This window comes from Echiichthys vipera (genome assembly GCF_963691815.1).
Source record: "Echiichthys vipera genome assembly, chromosome: 5".
NCBI lineage: Eukaryota > Metazoa > Chordata > Actinopteri > Perciformes > Trachinidae > Echiichthys > Echiichthys vipera.
In genome coordinates, this window is record NC_139830.1 from 24868661 (window position 1) to 24882877 (window position 14217).

General features: G+C 39.6%; 1 protein-coding gene across 2 annotated transcripts in view; it reads left to right on the forward strand.

Moving 5' to 3' along the window:
- tenm4 (teneurin transmembrane protein 4) overlaps positions 1-1199 on the forward strand; it is a gene marked incomplete at its 5' end in the record, with an annotated part of 123777 nt that extends 122578 nt beyond the window's left edge. For both annotated transcript variants that reach the window (XM_083914595.1, XM_083914596.1), the window contains one exon: positions 260-1199. In XM_083914595.1, the coding sequence (XP_083770721.1) occupies positions 260-1018 (759 nt within the window). In that variant the 3' untranslated portion in view covers positions 1019-1199. The remainder of the gene's footprint in view (positions 1-259) is intronic.
- Between the last annotated feature and the right edge of the window lie 13018 nt (positions 1200-14217).

Sequence of the window (14217 nt, forward strand, 5' to 3'; positions counted from 1 at the left end):
AGTATGAATCTCAGTTTTGAAAAAATGGGAGCGTCTGAAAGCTGACAGTGTTGGTTACTTCCGTGCAGTCTAGGATAAAAGTGAAGGTGTGAGGTAATCAGAAGTTTTGGTAAATATCTAGAGGAATATCTTTAAAGAAGCAATTGGATAATATTGTGTAAATCCATTTCTTGCACAGAAAACAAACAGAAAGTACATTTTAGTGTATGCAAATGCTGCAAGGGGTGTGTGACTAAACAGCTTTGTCTTTGTTTTGCAGTCTTTGCTGGGCGTTCAGTGTGAAGTCCAGAGGCAACTGAAGGCCTTCGTGAAGCTGGAACGTTTTGGTCAGATCTACAGAGCCAAAAGTGCCGGATGTCCTCAGACAGAGGACAAGAAGATCTTCGCATCTGGTGGCTCCATCTTTGGAAAGGGGGTGAAATTTGCCATCCGAGATGGTCGCATCAGCACTGACATCATCAGCTTAGCCAATGAGGACGGGCGACGCATGGCTGCAGTGCTGAACGATGCGTTCTACCTTCAAGACCTACACTTCACTATTGCTGGAATGGACACCCACTACTTTGTCAAACTGGGCTCAGTGGAGGGAGACCTGTCCCTCATTGGCATGACGGTGGGCCGGCGCACGCTAGAGACCGGCGTCAATGTGACGGTGTCTCAGGTTAACACTGTTCTCAATGGCAGGACTAGGCGCATTACTGACATCCAGCTACAGTATGGCGCACTGTATTTGAATACGCGTTACGGCAGCAGCGTGGATGAGGAGAAAGCTCGTGTGTTGGAGCTGGCCCGGCAGAGATCTGTCACCCAGGCTTGGGCCCGGGAGCGCCAGAGACTGAGGGATGGAGAGGAGGGCTCACGAACCTGGACTGAGGGAGAGAAGCAACAGCTCCTGGGCTCAGGGAAGGTGCAGGGTTACGACGGATACTACGTGGTTTCAGTTGACCAGTACCCCGAGCTCGCAGACAGTGTCAATAACATTCATTTCATGAGACAGAGCGAAATGGGCCGAAGGTGACATGAACACAAGGCTCTGGAGTGACAGACTCAGATGTAGGACATGGGACTTCTTGCCAAAGACAGTTGTGTACATGACCACGTTTTTTTTTTTTTGTTTGACTGTGCTCAACTTGGTTTTTAATATACTGTAAAAAAAGAAAAAAACATGGTTGCAATCAGTTGCACTGTATTAAGAGTGCCCTTCTCCTTTTGAAGATTCTTTGACAGTCTTTGCCCTCCAAGTGCGGCTGCTATAGGATGAAAATTTGCAGTGTCTGTGACTTATTTTTGTGACTCCATTTCCTCGTCCCTGTTGGTGATTCTGTTCAAAGAGATCCAAGAGGAGTATTGGTAATGCATTATGTTCAGTGGCTCTTTCTGCTGCCAGACTTGCAGATTGTTATTCACAAGCTTGCTCCATTCTGCCTTTTCTGCGCCTCAGCCAAGGAGATTCCTTCTCTTTTAATCACTTTTTTTTTATACTTGAAACTGTCATAGTCCCAGACACCCATAAGTAATGACAGAGTTTTCTGTTGGTGGTGGAACCCTTCATCAAAACCCCAGCTGAACTTGTCAAAGCACCTTCATTTGTGTGATGTCCTGTAATTTTTTTAAGTGGAGGATTGATACTTATCTGTGGTCTTGGAAGGCTTCAGTGCACCCTGACTGTGCATGTTCATGGCCTTCTTTATGAACTACAAAATTAGCAAAACCGCTTAATGAAGCTTAAATCGTATGGTCAAGCCAACAAAGGGATATGAGGTCACTTTTTTATTTTGTGTGTATTTTTTTAACTGGAAAACATTGAATAAGTTGTTCTCTGCTCCCTTTTATTTGACTGTGGTCGAACAACTCGATTATGAAAATAGTGAAGAGCCAACCCTGTAAGAAAATACTGTGGAGTAATGTCTGTATTAAACAACAAAAAGGTATTCTACAGGAATGGTTTTGAACTACATTTTAGTTTTGTTTTATAAATAGCTATATGAATTAACAGTATAACAAATGTGAATTTAAAAAAAATGTGAACTATTGTCCCTTTTATTGTTAATTGTTGTACTTGAACAATACTTAAGGGTGTTTCAACACATGGAATAAACTTTGAAAGGTGGTTTAGTTAAATTAATTACTGTGTTTTTCATTAGACCGACTACATTTTACTGATCTCAATTGCATATTAAAGGCAGTGTTTGTTTATCGGTGTGCTTAAGTCAGTATTCCTCACCACAATATCCAATCAGATAAAGCTTGGGATGAAAATCCTTTTAAGAAATGAGACTTCAAAGATGGTTAAGGAACCCAATCTCATCAGTGATAAATACTACATTAACATATTGGCTGCTGAGATAGATGGGCTTCACATTGTGTTGTGGGAGAGATGAAAGATACAAATTGCCTTTGCCCTAAGGGCTGCCCACAGGTCAGCATCGAAAGTGCTTTCGTTCTCTGGAATATGGCTCCACATGGTCCCATGGCTGGCTGAAATGCATTCGACCTGCAGGTGTACTAGTTCCTGTTTACAGACTAAAGGTCGCTTATACACGCCAACCTTGGATATAACCCACATGGACACATTCTAGCTCCCATATGTCAGTGTCCTCCTCAGTGGAGACTGCAAAGGACAATTCTGCTCGTTTGAAAATGCCATGTGAAAACTCAAGAAGACTCGAGACTATTTTGGAAATTATGACATTGCTTTGACTTCTGGTACTTTTTTTGAACTATGTCAAGCCACTGCACACTCTTGACTCTGATTTTTCCATCAAAATATGAACTTGTTTGTGTGTGTAGGGGTGGTGGGAGTATAACTGAGTGTCTCAATATGTACAAATGTTAAAGCAAACCGTACACGGTTATTTTTAATTTTTTTTTGCTGCTGGTTGATTCAGTGAAGCTTTGTTTCCAAAAAAATATGTATGTTCAACATTATATGAATGAAGGATATTTGCATTGTGGAATATTGCACTGAGAACTGTTGCGTCATAAGACTGTATCTTTTTCTAAAGTTTTGGACTCATTTTGAGTTTTGGTTTGTTCTCGACACTGTGTTTTTAGCGCTTCTCTTTGACCATGTAAATAGGAAGACATCCAAGTAAGCTGTAAATAAAATGCAAATGTAGATACCTCTTAGAGCTACATCAGTGAACCTGTGTAGTCTTAAGGTAGAAAAAAATAAAGGGAATATTTTGTGTTTAATTTTGGTGTTTTGTTATATATACTGTACTGTATGTTCTTTATATAATGCATAAACATATTTTACATTGCATCATTTCATACTGAGACATTAATACAGTTTAATACTGTATGTTAGCCTGCATATGGCATTTTTCCACTGCACAATGAAGAAGTTGCTGTTATCCTGCCATGCTTTGTTGTGTGGCTACTGATGCAGGTCAACACAGTAACTTTTGCTTATAGCATTAGCCTACCTCAGTTCTGTCTGCAGCTCTCCACTCTTGAAAAAGCATTTTTCTTCAGGAAAATGTACTTTGATAGGATGTCTTTTCCTCTTTGGCTGGCAGTAGTGTCCCAGTAAAACTAGGACATGGGGCAATGTATCTGGAGTTAGTATAGGATCCATTTGTAGCACAAACGTCCACCTGCTTGCATCCAAAGGTAACGTTAATGTAGCTCGACATATTGTTGGCACAATTTAGAAATGCACAAAAAACAAACATTGTTTTTATTTAAAATGGTTTAGATAACACAATGCCATGCTTCACAATATTACGGTGACTAGATTTCTGAGACAAAATCCGGGGACATTTTCGGTTCAGAGGTGTAAAAACCTCACTTTTTCGTTTATCATTTTTTCCTATATTCCATTTTCGGATCTTGCAGTCACAGTGAAAACCGGAACATTTCTGGGGACAACAGTAGCCGGGACAGGTCACAGAAAACAGGTACTGTCCCCAGAAACCAGGGACGTCAGGTCACCCTACACAATACTCTCCCTCTCTTAAGGTCCACTCTAGTTTTTTTATGCAACATCCCACAAGATTTCAAGATGAGATTTCAAAAGGCTTCACCATATTTCCACAATAGAGTCAGACAATTATAATAACAATCTGAGCCTGTCAGTGCCAAAAGCAAGCGGATGTATATTGACTGTGCGCAAGTGCCCTGTTTGATCACAGCGGCCAGGCTGCAGCACTCGCGCTCACTGCTGGACCAATTTCAAAAGAAGTTGTTCAGAAATACATGGGGAAATAGGGTCCAGGGCTTAAAGAGAGCAACAGCTTCAGTTCCTCGTTGGAAAGGGGTCTGACGGAGAGACACGGAGTGATATAATTGTGCAAAGGAATGAGAAGTCATAGCCATTGTATGTGGTTATTATACTGTGACTATGAACAAGTCATACTGTTTGATTTGAGCTACCCTTTTTTAACATCAGATTACTTTACTACCACACTTGACTGTATAGATTTCAATATCCATATTACACACCTTAGAAACTGCATACATGTTTTAGTGTCCATCTGCATAATATATATCTTATGAACATTAATTCTCACCCTATAACACATTTCACAAGACTTAAATCTGGCTAATTGAATGCAATATGATAATGTAATATTGCACTGTGTGTTATTATTTTGTCAAACGTGCACAACCATCTGTTAAGACCTCAAATCTATTAAATTCTCACATGGAGTAAAACATCTGGCTGAATCACAAGCACGTAAAATATGGACTATTAATAAAAACACAGTACACTACAGTAAATGTGTTTTACTGATATAAGGCAAGGAGGCCTCCAGGGGTGCTGTGCAAATCTTAACTATTAATTAACCTGTCAAAGTTAAGGACCAGTCCCTTTAATGTTACAAAGCCACTAGGAGACTGTGTGCTTTTAAACTTGATAACTTTGTTGAAACAAGTGGATCTCGGGCTAATCCTGTTAGCAGGCGGGGTGTCTTGGGAGTTAGCTGCCGGTATGTGGTGGCGGCAAGGGAGCCTGCAACATTTCCACTCACCGCAGGCAGAGCTGAGCTCCGTGCCCAAAAGAATGTGCAACGGCCTGTTTTACCTAAGCAGACAGACCTCTCATTTGTTCTTCTTCATTTTGCATTAATGTGAGAGGAATATGCCGCTGATCTCTGTGTGTGACAGACGCGTCATAGGAAACGATCACACCGTAATATTTGCTTTAGTTAGTTTGACTACACAGGTTTTTTTGCAAAGTAAATTTCAGAAGGGGGCTCTCTTCTTCCTTGAGACAGCCTTAGCCTCGAGCCCCAGATGCCTCGTGTTAAGAGGATTTCTTTACAGGGAACAGAAAGTCCTGCTAGCAGAGAGCCTGTGCAGAAGGAAATCTGCTGCAGAGAGGCAAAATGTCCTTTATCCTGGAGGACTGTAGTCTTTCGGTAGAATCATAATAACAGTAACTTCACCTCAGCCCATGACTTAGAGTGAAAGTTGACACAGTGCACCCTGATGATGAAAGAGGAAATTACATTTTTTAAATGTGACTGATAATTAGAATGAGGTCTAATTAGGTGCAATAATTTGATATAATGTTTGATCTATTTTGGGAACAATGGAACTTCGACAGTAACTCATAAAGTCAAATGTTTACAAGACATAAATACGTTACCAAATGAATTTGGTCCAATTGACATGTAATTTATGGATAAATAGTTTGCACATAGCACCATGCTCCATCACTGAGTGGCTGAAATGAGAGTGAGGAAAACAGTCTGTGTCAGGGTGCTGAAAGTAATGGCTGAATCACTGGTATTGATGAACAACCTTATTAAAAGCTCACAAATGTGCTGTTGTCATTTGTGCTGTGGGGTACTGAAAATCTTTCTAATTGCACTTTTAATCGATTCAAGCACTACATCCTGATGGCTACAAATAACAAATGATCTTTAACCCTAATGCAATTCATATACCACACAACAAAGACCAGTGTCTGTTTCAAAATGGGTTCACAAAAGAGTCATGTCACATAAATAAGACAAAAGGAAAGAAAAATCGGTCTCAACTCTTGTTATTAGGTAGCTGTGTGTTTTCTTGTCTTTCTTACAGCTGTGTCTGCAAGAATTGCTTTCAGAGTTCAACAGCTACACCATTTCTGGTGCATGCAGCCAAACTCTGAATTTGATCCCATATTCACTTAACACCTACCGCAACATTCAAATTTGACTAACCCCTTCCAGATATTTATGAGAGGAGAGAGGAAAATCCTGGTTTTAGCTTGATTTCACAACTGCGACAGGGATGGAAGGTGAAACTTTTCTCTAAAATCCATGCATGAACTATTTCCCATTACCTGTGCTGAGTGTGATGTAAAGAGATATCTTTACTTTGCTTTCACACTCCATCTGTTTCCCCTCACTGATGATTTGAACACCCGGCGTGTTGGATAAACACTGGCAAAGGTATTTGTTGTTAAAATTAAAAAGGTTAGAATCCTGCTGAGGCCCATCCATCCATTCCCTCAATGAATCATGTATATAGTCAGGAAATAACCAAAATTAAAGACTTTTTTCCTCTGTCTGTCAATCTCAGGTACAGTCATTACAGGACTGTCAGTAGCATGTCCTGAAAATCAGCAATGATGCTGACACTTGCCCATAGTATTTCTCAGTTTCCAAGAATTCTAAGCATCTCAGACTGGCGTTACCGCCATAAAACAGCCATAAAATAACTGGTTGGTATGATGGTCCACATCTGCTGTGTAGCCTGATAACACCATATGCCTAGATGGATAGCCTCAGATTCTGTTTTTAATCATTGAGGTTCACATTCCCCTCTCTACTAGTTATGCAAATGGTGGACCAATAACAAAAACTAATGGGGCAAGGAATGGTAAACCAACTGGCCATAGAGAAGTGAGGCAGAATTTCCTCAAGGTTTAGGTTTCTTTTGGATGCCCCACTATGATGACAAAACACAGCAGCAACAAAGGCACTCGGTAAAGTGCAAGCATCGGAAATTAAACGGAGGTGATGGTTTCCAAAGTGTCATATTTCTGCGGGGCATACAAAGGCCAGCATTCCCTTTAATACAACTGACCTGCGAAGGGAAAATTGAAAATGTGCGGTACTAGCACCTTAAGCAGTTCAATGCTGCATGCATGTAATATGAGATACATTATTTTCCAAAAATTGTTCTTAAGAGTCCTGTGAGAGAGCCTGTACTCTTCCATTGTAGCACAATATAACCTGACAGTTTGGCCTCTTTGCTAGTATGAAAGTGGCTCATTACATGGCTTTCTGTGGTTTTTTTTTGCCACTTTCCCTGAGATAAACATCGGCAAGATAATCAATAATGTGTGAAGTAAAGCCACATCAAAGGTGGCCTCACAAATTCACAGTCTGTTTCTTACTTACTTACTGCAAAAGCAGACTGTAACTACATGAGGGTCACAATCTGTATAACGGAAATACATATTGTGAAAACATTTATTTGCATGTCTTTGAAAAGCCTTTTGTGAGATAGAAATAAATGTAACTCAATTGTGTGTTTTTAATTATTCTCTCTTTGAAACCTCAGCTTGTGCAGCTGAGAAATATGACAGTCCAGTTTCTATTTTTTCTCTGATCTCCATGGATTATGTTGGAACTGACGCTGAAAAAAAGAAATCAATCCTGTCTGCACAAGGTGAAACTCTTTCCTTGCTTTTTTCAGAAATACATACTGTGAGTGAGTGTATAGCCTATGTGTGACTGATGTGTGCTGGACTCCAGCAGGGTCCTGGTGGTCTTGATGGACTCTCTGGAGGCGGAGGTGGAAGCCACAGCTGCAGCTGCCGTCTCCCATCACATTTCCCCTGACAGGTGTGAACAAAGGACCCAGAGAAATGTCACTGCAGCATTTTTAAGTCACTCGGACACTTCCCGCATTCAGGAATGAAACTGCCTTTGCACATTATGCAAATCATATTGACAGCATATCTAATGCTTTTATTAGGCTAATTATGTCTAAGGTCAAAACTGTCCATAGCAAAAGATCAGTACCCATTCAAACCAAGTGTTTGGAAGTGTTTGGGTTGACTGAAAGGTTAGCTAATGCTTAATGCCTTAAGGCAGTTTATCATGTAGCACTTAATGTCCATGAAAAAAATAGGTGTTACTGATTTCTGTCAATGACGTGAGCACCAGTGATGATCAGTCAGGGGCCGTCTTCAATGTTTAGCCTGATAGCAGTGATGCATAGCAAAAATATGGAAAGATGCGTTTTGGAAATTGTTTCATTAAATTTAGGGAACAAAATGTAGCCTGCACTCTTTATGACACACAACAAGATGCTTTAAAACATCTACAGAACCACCTCTCTCCATCATGTGAGAGTGTGATGAAAGAGCGAAGACATTAATCATAGACGGAGGCAAAGCAGAGCCATAAAGGTATAGGGTTTGTCCTCAGTGGAGATTCTCTGTTGTCAGGGTTAAGATAAGGCATATGTATATTTAATAGGTTTGAGCTGCTGCAAAGTATTTAACAGCAGGCCGTATTAAAAATATATAAAGCAGTACAAAAGGTTGTGTATTATTTAAATTAGTCAGCTTTCTTTGGGTCAAAAGGTTAAATTGATGTAAGGATGTTCAAACCCCTCCTGAAAGCTCAGCTGGTGGAACTGAGCACCATATACAGAGGTCTGAAGTCCTCACAGCGGCGGCCCGGGTAAGACTCCGGCCTGTAGCCCTTTGCTGCATGTAATGTCATGTCTCTATAAAAAATAAAAATAGGGAGCTTGTTTTGGTGGAACATTTGCATGTAGCGAAGCAAGCCTGGCAATACAATGGGTAATTAAATCCAAAGCAGATGTGTTTTCTTGTTCGAAATGCATCACAATGGGTTGTTGGTTTTGGCAGGTTGCTGTTGTCCCCTCTTCCAGGTAACGTACTGGCATTGAATCTTTTAGAGTGGCCGACCTACTTTCAACCCTGATTATAGAACTTAAACAGTATTATGCCTATTGAGCAATATATCAGCCCACTTAATGCTCAGTTCAAAGTCAAATTCAATGAGCAAATCCATTGTGTGGTGTTGCACTGCAGCTAAGTGGAAATATACATATGGCTCAGAAGGGGAATAAAAAAAGTATTATGAGGGAATGCAAAATATTATGAGGGAACACTAAAGTAGTCCCCAATACAAATCCTGCGGGTTCCGTACCTTCTTGTGCCAAGTGAACAATATATAGTTAAGAAAAACTTTCACTTCATTTTTACTAACAAGACAAAAAGTGACACGGGTTAGTCCTCCATCCTCCTGGTGTGGGGTAAAATTTCCAAAGTGCTCTTTGCCACGGGCATATTCTTATTGCCATTGACACTGCTTAGACATAATAGCCTATCTATCGGATGTCAGACAGCTGTTTAACAACTGCCTCGCCAACCTGAGTGCCACTTTTGTGAATTGTATGGCCTGTAGTGCAACCATCCAAGGACATGTTGTACCAGCTCAAAAACAGAATTCAATTAATTGCAAGAACAAAATAAACACTTGATTAGTATAGTTTTCCAGGGTTAAAAAAATGATTAAATCTTAAAAGTAGTGATTAAATAAATACTTTGTGGTTGCTATTATTATACACTTTCACCCAGACAATTGATCTGTATGTGATTCAGTCAGGGTGAGGACAACAGAAATAAATGAGATACTTTCATTCCTTTGTCCTCCTTTGAATCATGCAGCTGTGTGTGTGTTTGGAAATACAAAGCCTTAAGACACTGACAGAATTATTTTGGTTACAGGACCTTTGGGCTCATTGCGTATACTGTTATGTAGATCAGCTTTGGGGAATGTATTTCCACTTTGTGCATTTGGACTTTGACGTGGCAGCCCTCTCACTTAATTCACCCATACAAATAAGCCCGCCAGTCCAAATCCCTTAAAGTTGTGGAGAAAAATATAGCACATTTCACAGAGAGACTTGTTTTGTTTCTTCTTTTTTTTTCAATCAAATTCTCTTTAAACGTGGAACTGATGAAATATAAAAATGCTTTACCTCTTCAACAGGCAGACACTTGCTGACACACACCACCACTCTGTCACTTGAATACTTCTGTCAGGGAAAACATTTATTTGACCTAATGTTTTCATAGTCACTTCTTATTTGAAAAATACTTTTGGAAAATCCTGAATACTGCCGTTGTGTGACATACTGAACATAATTAGATTTGAAACTGGAAGACAAAGACAAAAACGCTTCTTTTGGGTAACTCAGATTTCTATGGTCCCTCCTAGTTCATGTGGAGTTTTTATACACTGTTGATCTACATGTGCAAACACATTGTTTATTGGCAAGAAACCTCAAACCAGTGCATGAGAATGTAATGGAGCTGAATGAAGATTATAATTCTAACGCACACTCCTCAGCTTTCACCGTTACCTTTGATTAGGCTACTGTACTGCACTTGAAACATGAAAAACACTACTTGTCACTGTGCAGCAAAAACTGCTTTTATTGGGGGATGCTGTCTAAAATAATTAAATCTGCATAAAATAGAAGAAAGAAGCCGGTTTGTGTTTTTATTTTACCTCCTCTGACTGATGAACATTAACAACCTAGCAGAAAAATATAAACGATAATGTGAAATGAATGTATATATAAATAAAAGGTTGGCATTTCAAAAAACATAATTAGCTCTAGAAATAGATTGGTTAGAAAACAGTGTTTGCTGAACACACGAAACCGCAGCTATTTTCATCATGATATAATGTTTCAGGAGTAGTGCAGCTGTGGTGCCAACTCCCAGGTTGCCGTGCATGCGTTATCAAAAAATACAAACATATAATATATCAGTCTCTCTGTTGCTGTACAACAAAAGTATTTGAACGGGAACTGACTGCATGAATAAATCAGAAGCAGCTGGATGACAGTGTTTTAAAATAATTTAGTATCTTTTAAATGTTTTTGCCCTGGGTGTACTTTAGTTTGATCTGTTGTCATTATGTTCACAAAATGTGCAGCTCCTTTGAATTGTAGTTGTGTGAAGACGGCTCCTTAATTTTGAGGGATCGTTCAGGGGGGTCTTAATTGTTCTATAATTAACACAACAGCATATGTGTGCAGGCCTTTGTTTTCATAAATACACTGAAAAATAGAAAATACTTTGGTTGAATGCCCACATCTTCAGTTTGATGCAGTGAGCAAGTGCAACTCAAAAGCCCACATGGAAACCCAAGACATTACCATTCATTGTTTGGCTAATTAGAGGGTAGTTGGTGTGTCTGGATAAACTAAAGTAATTAGTCATAGATTTATTGTTGGACGTCTGCTGAGACAGCAGTTGCTAACATCTACGGAAAGGGATTACTGCCTTTGTAAGGCAGCAAAAGAAGAAGAGACTGTGATTTAATAAAATCTATAATTGCAGAGCAGGACAGTAGGACACAAAAGGGACAGAAACACATGTTCGGGCGTGTTATAACACAGGAGAACATTATGTAACTTTTCAAAGACACTGAACTGCCCCAGGTGTATCACAACAGTTACTGCAGCACTTTGACCTCTGTGATTAAGTGTGCATGTCTTGGATATTCTTGCCTACAGAGAGGAGCTGATGTCAAACTGGATCTGCTGAAGTTTCCCAATTCAGATGACATTATTTGACTAATAAGTTAGTTTTGTTCCACTGCGACAGTGTTTTGTTATCAGGGATGAAACAAGTTATCATTCACTTAGCATCAGATCGTTTCTGCTTAAACAGGGGAGGTAAATTAAATAAATCAGCAGGGGAAGGACACATTAATGATAGGGCTGCGGAGGAATGCTGTCACACAAATAGAAAATAACTGCTCTCACTGCTCATTTGCTGTTAGTGAATTGCTGATCATTTTACTTGCATTTATATAGGACATTGTGTGTGCTCTGTGGAAAAAAAGTTCTTGTTGAACAAGAAGGCATTCAGTAGAGGGCAAAAAAATCAACCCACAAACTTTGAAATGAGACTACTCTGTCAGTTTTTTGTGGGCTGCCTAATGTAGATCAGAAAACATGGGATTCAACAGCAAAAGCTAATACTGAGTGTTTGAGACAGAGGCCGAATGCAGGTATATTCAGACAGACAGTATGAGAAAAATAAAGTGAACATTAACATGCTCTAGTCAGACCGTCCTCACCCAAAAACGACCTTATTGGTCAATTGTTTAAGAACCCTACAACAACTCATGTTAAGCGGTCGCCTCCAGTGTCTGTCGTAATTATTGCAAAAACAAATGAGGGAAGTAAGGTGATGTAGTTATTGGAGCCACAAACTCTGCATGAGGAGCAAGGTTGGGGTGGCAGAGGCGTCAAACGGACACAAGAAACCAAAGTTTGATCCCTGTGTGAAGCCAAAAGTCAACAGTAACTTTTTTAATTCAACCAACTTCTGCCAATGACATAGTTATGACTGTGACACAGTTACTTCCATTACTCATTTTAAGTCAATCCAAAATTTCAAACTCTGGCTGATTATTTTTGTTACCTAAACTTAAATACTTCTGTATCACAACGTTTTTGAAGGGCAGGGGCGAAAAGGAAAATAAGGGCACATAAAATGCGTCCTTGCCACTGAAGAGGGCACTTAAGCACGGATTTTTCAACAATTGGTTTCCTTTAATTATATTCAGTTTGCTTTCAATTACGAAAAAGGTAGATAATGTTTGATTATTTAGCAAGTACAATTTACTACCACATACAAAGAGACAGACAAGCAAACAAACAAATCGATGGATGCAAATACATAAACTCTCTGGAGGAGGTAATAACTATGTAAATGGTGCAGATAAGGTAACTTCACAGCAGTAATCATTTGCAGTAATGTTAGGCGACTATAAGTGTCCTGAAAGAGTTCTCAAATATTCAGGTGGAGCTACAGATCATACAACTTCCATGGCAGGATTCTTCCTCTGCAAAACCTGACTGGAAATATATGACATGAGGAAACTTTGATAAGAAAATGATGTGTGCTGGGACCAGACCCAGTCCAACAAAGCATGCATGAGGTAAAAAATGTATAAGTATGGTATTAGTATTTTATTATGACAGCATGTAGCCAGATAATTATACAACACATGCTGGATGTACTATGTAAGTATCTCCATGCATTCTCATACTGTACTCCTCACAATAGGGAAATAAATTCCATGTATATCTGGGGTGACCTAGATATAACTACAGTTCCTGCATCACAATGAGTTAGCATTTGGGATCATTTGTGCAAATTATTCTGTAAATGAGGATAAGGGAGCTATATCCTTATTGGAAGTTAAATTAAAGAACCTGGGGAAATGAAGCAGAGCCCCACTGTATCCTTCTAAAGTTGGCACTGACAAGTGATGTTGCAATAAAGGGCAAAGTGTGGATGAGAATGAATAGTTTCATTTCACTGTGGCCTGTGTGTGTGTGTGTGTGTGTGTGTGTGTGTGTGTGTGTGTGTGTGTGTGTGTGTGTGTGTGTGTGTGTGTGTGTGTGTGTGTGTGTGTGTGTGTGTGTGTGTGTGTGAGAGAATATCACTGTGTGATGAGGTACAATAGTTTGATATCACTTTTCTGCTTTTCCATTTTTCATCATCTATTCTTAGCCATCTCAGGAGAGTCTTGTCTTTGTCTACCTCCAGATAAGAAACATAATGGTTCAAGTGCCAAACTGTTGTGACATTTTTAAGGTTGAAGCTCTGATATTGTTACTGTTCCTAATGACATGACTCTGTCTCCTCAGCATGTGAGGGGAATTTGTGGGAATGTTCTATTTTTGGATCTGAAGTCGTGAATAGTAAAATCAAAACCTATGTTAACCTGATGTACAGTAGGCTAATCTCCACCATCACTACTGCAGGAGTGTTGCTTCCCATTCTACATGATTGTTGGGTACTTGTGTGATAGTTCCACTGCAACAATATTTCCAAGAAGGCTTGGCTGTAAGTCACACAAAAAAACAGTTACGTGACACACTGCAGTATGAGCACAATAGTGTAATTAGAGATATAACTATATTGTTCCAACCTTCAGTCAGTGAGTGAATTATATAGAGGCTTGAGTGTCAAAGATCCTACTCAGCGTCACAGTAACTTTTAGAAGTGCAGGTATTTCTATTTTTCAAATAATTTTACAGAAGTCTTTGTTTTACAGCATGCTCACTATAAGGCCTATAGCTCTATGCCAAAATATGACTATTACGGCTTTACCCCAAGGGGGCAACACCGGTCACTTTTCTTAAGCGCGTTTCCTTTATTCTTGTCTGTCTAAAAGACCCAACGTTAACCTGAAGTCAAGC